The 6,267-nt window shown below is 46.9% G+C and overlaps 1 protein-coding gene across 1 annotated transcript; it reads left to right on the top strand.

Moving 5' to 3' along the window:
- The first annotated feature begins 4,850 nt into the window (after nt 1–4,850).
- On the top strand, nt 4,851–6,050 carry LOC129384916 (ipis-1-like). The gene has a single exon (XM_055070570.1). It carries the CDS (start codon nt 4,851–4,853, stop codon nt 6,048–6,050), a length of 1,200 nt encoding a protein of 399 aa, XP_054926545.1.
- Nucleotides 6,051–6,267: the final 217 nt, after the last annotated feature.

Below are 6,267 nucleotides of genomic sequence, written 5' to 3'. Positions count from 1 at the left end.
ATAGCTTTAGTTATGCTTCGGCCACGCGCTCCGCTGTTCGCGTCTCATTCGACGCCGATAGTAGGGGTCAATTGGATGAAAATGTAGATCCTTAAAATTATACGCACTATTAGGGGTTTGCCAAGAACCGGTTAGGCTAAAGTAATATTTAAGGTTCATCATCACCGTCATCATTGTCGTCATCATCATCATAATCATTACAGCGAAGAAGGAGTAGTTGATGTTTTACCTACAGGCACGCGTACTTCTAAGTGTCTATCCTGGCGACGCCCGGAGCTGACTTGGACGCGTTGTTGTCCTTGAAACGTCCACAAGACGGTGAGAGGGACAGTCAGCCTTCTTTCTCGGTGCCTTCAACCTCAAAGTCCCCTGAGACGTCCTCGCTTTCTTCCGGGGCGGCGGTTGTGGGACATGTGTCCGAGCGCTCGATTTCATCCACTGCCCCGTCGCTGCACTGCGGCGATGCGTCCACGACTACGAGCAGCGGAAGTTCCGAATTCGACAAAAGCGACTACAGCACCGAGAGTGAAATGTAAGCCCCTTCTATCCTCTTGAGCTCTAAGAAAGGACTTTCACAAATTGTGCAAGTTAGCTATCGGAAGATAACTATATCGTTATTTCAGTCAGTTAGTCGATCAACAAATGAATGCATCAATTAATTATTCCCTTTACCTTTGTGGAAACGGAAGGAAGAGTCGCATAAGAGCTGCACAACTCAGCATGACTAGCTGTGCCCCTACCTCCAGATCGCACAGCGAAGAACAACAAGCCTTCTTGCATGCTATAACTCTTGAAGAAAGGAAAAAGGGCTGAATAACATTATTAGATTGAGATAATAACAAAGTACTAAATTACTTCAAAGAGAAGAAGATGCTACGTGCGTTTTTCCTAATATTACCCGTAGCTTGTGCAAAAGCTGCAAACACCGCATACATTTTAAAGTTCAACCATTCAAAACTATATAAAGCGTAAACTTCATGTTGTGTAGTGCGATAACTTAGAAGTTGGTGTTTAAGTGATGCTACCTGTAATTTAGATGCTTGCCATCGACGACTACGCAGTAACGTCAAGGGGGGCAGAACTTGCGACGTCATAGTCATTGCAGCTGGTGAGTACTTGCCATCATTAATCGGGAGTGTGCTACAGGCACAGCGATTTCAAAGCAAGCAGCTCAGTTTATGAAGCAAACGCTCCCTACTGAGCGTCACCGACGTTTACTGACGTCACGCTGTATTTTAAGACATTTCCCGCGTTACTATATAGCAGAACTGCTGTGTTCATTTGTCTATCTCACATGTCCGCAATTTTCTTTAAATATAAAGTATAACTTATTCTTGTTAAGGAGAGGAACACAAATATTACAACAGAAAGGAAGACGGATACCGCTTTGAGTCCCTTTGTATTATATGTTTCGCGCTGCTTGCATCAGCAATGGAATACTAACTCGCCAAACGAACGAAACTTACCAGTTATGATGTGTACATTAGTATACTAGCTCGATGACATCCAGGTATGGACAGAAATTCAATGATAGACAATAGACATTCAAGTTTTGCGCTATGCGTTTCTAGAACCGGTGCTTTCGATATACGCGTAGTGCACCACCTATAGAGGCCAGAGTTACTGTATATGCTATACAATAACTATACAGTATAAATAGTAACTCCAGTAGAGGCACCACTGATATCCACCTAGCGGGCGCTTCTAACAGTACGCTTGGGAGCAGTAGCAGACGACAACACTTTGTAGCAAGGATTGCTGAAGTGCGCGGATGAGATTTCTCCTTTGTTCGGGTTCCAGACTGCTTCTGCTGCGGTGACAGTTGCAGGGGAGACGCTGGCCTCTGTGGGAGCAGACATGAACACGATAATGGTGTTTGGGACAACCCGGACCACATACGTGCCAGATGTGTCCCGCAGACAAACGTAATGAACCCCATTTACACGAAGTGGAGCTCATGTTAACTAGCCGCTTGGTTTTGTTGAGTATTGCAATCTCAATCGATTTTTTTTATTCTACCCTTGCCGGAATACTGGTTATCTACCTCAAAAATAAGCACACGTCGTTAGTGCAGACTTGTATCTCAAACAAATCCACACGGTGCGATGTCTGCATATGTCCTAGTGATCTTTCTGCCGATGAATACATGTGACATGGCCGAATAAGTGCCGTCACAGTCGCCTCAAGAAGATTAATTGCGAATTTATTGGTGCAAATGCGTACACTACTCAACGAAGTCACGAAACACACGGGTTAATAAGAGCGCGAGTTAGCGCTGTATACCGCTGATGCAATTCTGCTGCATACGCCGATGAACTGCAGTTCCCGCTGCAGTTCTCGTAATTTTAATTTTCCTTAGGGAGCTGCTTGGAAGCGTACAAAGCTAAAGTCTGACCAACATTTAAGTGCTTTTTTCTCAAATGTTACTAGAGAGAAGATGCTACATGATATATTTAAAGGCAGAGCAGTGGCAGCCAGAGCACATGGGCGCTGGTGACAAGGCCGAATTCGTATACTCCTGTGGTGTAATCATAATAAGAAATAATTCAGTTAAGTACAAAATTCACATGCAAAAAGGGACTCCTTTGTGAAACAAACAAATCACTCGGCATGGTAAGTCTGCTCAGACAGCATCGAGGTGTAATAACTTCCTAGACGTGACTGGAACTTTTTTACCGAAAATGGAACAGAAATACCACATGCAGCCACTATAAGCAATTCTTGCCCTAAACTACCTGTTCCCAAGAAACAACAATATCTAAAATGTGCTCGGGTGCAAGGAATAAAGCTGTTGAAGAAACGCTTGCCTGGTATCATTCCGATAAAACACAGCGCGATCTAAACCATTTACAAACGATGCAGGGTGAAATACTCACGCGTAAAAAATATCAACAACAGTTCTGCATGAAGCAACTAGCAACAGTTCAATATGCGCGAAGCCACCCACGACATTGATGAAAAAACATGAAGTGCGTGACAGCTGGTGTGAGAATTTACCGGCCAGGATAAAACCAACAATTTCAGTTTTTGCAAGCTTCAGTAGCTTTAAGATACAACACCATGTACTCGTGCAATCGTGCTGCCTATAGCTAGCTCAATGCTCTAAAGTAAGCTCAATGCTCAATGCTCTAAAGCGGTAGAAGCGGCAAGCGGCATTCAGAACTTTAGCGAAACGCCTTTAAACCGCATGCTGCATTGCAGACGAACCGAACAAAACATGGGCAGGCCGTGATCAACTTCGTCGCTTACCCGTCTAAATATTATGGAGTGGAAAAAACAACTACACAACAAAAGAAAGCATGAAAAAATGAATCCCGCCGAACGGCGGCGTTCCATTGCTACCGTTGGTCCCGCTGATGAGGCTTTGTGGGAAATGATTAGAACCATATCCCCGGCACGTTTCTTCCGGAATTTGAGCACCCCACCCTGCAACAATTCCCCTTCGGCATTCCTGGAAGCTTTTACCACCGCACACACACGAAGGGTGTTGCTTATTTTGCTCTGAAAACGTGAATAATACTTGGTATCACGTTCAATTAACGACGCAGAAAGCAACCGCGCGAGGCTGCCTCCTTTTCCGAGCACACTTCGCAAGGCCTCCACCAGTGGCGCGTCCATCGGCGCACACTACGCGTATAACATTTAGCGTAAGGATCACCGCATGTACCCCGTCATGTGGCTACAAAACAAGTTTCACACCGTGTTATCATTGGGGTGTCACAGTACGCAAATTTGTCATTTTTCTGATAAGGAACTTTGTGATCCAGCATGTTGTGAACACTTATCGCTTTCTCAATTCAATTGAATTTAACTCACTTTAGCGAATGGAGTTAGTTACTTCACGCGCCAAAAGCACGATTTGGTTATGAGGCACGCTATAGTGGGGGGACTCCGGATTAATTTTGACCACCAGGTGTTCTTTCACGTGCCCTCAATGAACGGGACAAGGACTTTTTCGCATTTCACCCCCATCTAAATGCGGCCGCCGCGGGCTGGATTTGAAACCACGAACTAGTGCTTAGTAGCAACACCATGCATAGCCGCTAAGCCACCGCAGCGGGTCCTCTTTCAGCGAAGCGCTTCGCTCACGGCAGGCTCATGGTGGGCCCGTAAACACAGCACCCTGCTTACTGACGCCCACGTCTGCAGATTGTAATACCACGTAATTGTAACCAGGTAAAACTGTAATACCAAACACTGCAATTTCCGTGACGTAACAACAAGGGACGCCTCAAGCCTGAAGCCACGCTGAATTTGGGGCGCGTGTTAAATGCGCCGCTTTAGAAGTCTGTTAAGTATTCGTTCCGATATTCAGGTATTCAGGCGTCATAACAAATTTATTTGGTCGATAGCTACCCAAAATATAACAAAAGGCTTTCTTTTTCACAGTATTATTTAGAGGCTGAACAATTGGGCAAACTTGGACGAACAAACTTGGCACGACGAGCCCAAGCGCAGTGAAAAGACGAGTTGCTTGTTACCACTATTACGTGTTTTTATACCTCTGCATTCTAGAAATGTTTATGATATTCAAAGTGATGTTTAATAAAAGGGTTCACTTTCTCGATTCAACAATTCCGCTTCGAGGGACGTCGCGCTGAGCAGCTCTGGAGAAAATCTGCCAACCTGAATTCCTTCAAACAATATATAGCAGTGCAGAGTCGCAATTTAGCATTAAATTCCCATTGAAATACGGTGTCACCGTTTCCGGGCATCAAACCGTCAACCTCACGCTTAATTAGCATATTCCGCCAGCCGTTTATGCGATGTCCAGTGTATGCGAGAAATGTCACTACTTACACGCCGATCTCGGCTTACTCTGTCCCAGGTTGTACATCGGTTCATTCGACATGGCACCTGAGACGGCAGGACCGCTATTGCAGTTTCCTATCGACCTTTACAGGCAAATGCGCCTCTCTGGGAACCAGGGAAACTTGGTCCTCTCTCCGTGGCTGGTCGCCTGCATCCTCGTTATGGTCCACCAGGGAGCGCGGGGAGACACTGCCAGTAAAATCACGCGCCTCTTGCACGCCTCCTATAGGACCTGGCGCAAGGGCGAGCTCCTGGAGCGGTTCGTGCGCTGGACCGGCGACCTGCGTCTGGGGCCTCGCCAAAGCAGTGGTGGCCTTCGCCTCACGCGTTACGCCTGTCTCTACCACGCTGAGTCCATCGAGCTCACCGACGAATACGCTGCGGGCATGGGGAAGCTTGGCGTGCACTGTCACCGTAAAGACTTTGCTTTTAGCGCTGAGCAGTGCCGTCGCTCCATGGACGCCTTCGCGCGTGCGATGACGTCATACACGGTGGCCGCTCCCGGTCAAGCGCTCCGGCAAGAGGATGTCAACAAGCAAGCGCAGCTGGTTCTCGTAGGCCTTATTCGACAGGAAGTTCGTTGGTGGCGCCGCTTCGACCGGGCCTCGGAGGGAGTCTTCTACGAGGCACGAGACCGGACTTGCACCATCGCTATGATGACGCAGACGGCTCCGTTCCCGGTAGGTGATTCGTCGGAACTCGGAGTGAGCCTTGCGGAACTGCCCTTTGAGTCACCTCACCAATCACTAATCATTCTCTTGCCGTACGATGTGGAAGGGCTTGCAAGCGTGGAAGAAAAAATGAGCGCGTCCAAAATTCTGCATTGCTTAGGCATGCTCAAAGAACAGGGGGACACTGTAGTGACTCTGCCGAAGTTCACCATCAAGTGCGTCATAGACTTGAAGCAACTGCTCTGTTCCATGGGCGAAGGTGACGTCTTCTCAGAAGGAGCCGATTTCTCGGGTCTGTGTAAAGTATCGCACAAAGACGTCGTCGTGTCATCCGCGAAGCAGTTTGTCTTCTTTAAGGCTGGTTGTAGTGGACCGGTTCCTGATCCTGATGAACAATCCACTACAGGCGAATCAACAGCTGCTGTATCTGACCGTCCACCACGCAAGTTCACTGTGGACCGTCCATTCTTGTTCCTCGTTGTAGGCAGGGATCCAGATATAATATTTTTGATTGGTTCAGTGAAAGGAATATCCTCAAACAAATGTGATGTTTATAACATGAACTAGATATTATATTTATAGATGATAAACAAGCTTGAGAGCCAACGACAGTTGCCTGACCTAAATAGCTGGCATAGTTCTTCGTTGCACACACTGAACGTGTTGTCCGACATTTCCCACTAATTTAAGCCGCAGTTGCGGATGATGATAGCTGAAGTTACGATTGTGGTAACTGATAGTACAAGTCAGTTAAACGCGACATCACTCGCTCACCTGCGCGCGC

Source organism: Dermacentor andersoni, chromosome 5, assembly GCF_023375885.2.
Source record: "Dermacentor andersoni chromosome 5, qqDerAnde1_hic_scaffold, whole genome shotgun sequence".
In the NCBI taxonomy this organism is placed as follows: Eukaryota; Metazoa; Arthropoda; class Arachnida; order Ixodida; family Ixodidae; genus Dermacentor; species Dermacentor andersoni.
This window is presented reverse-complemented; position numbering and strand designations above follow the sequence as displayed.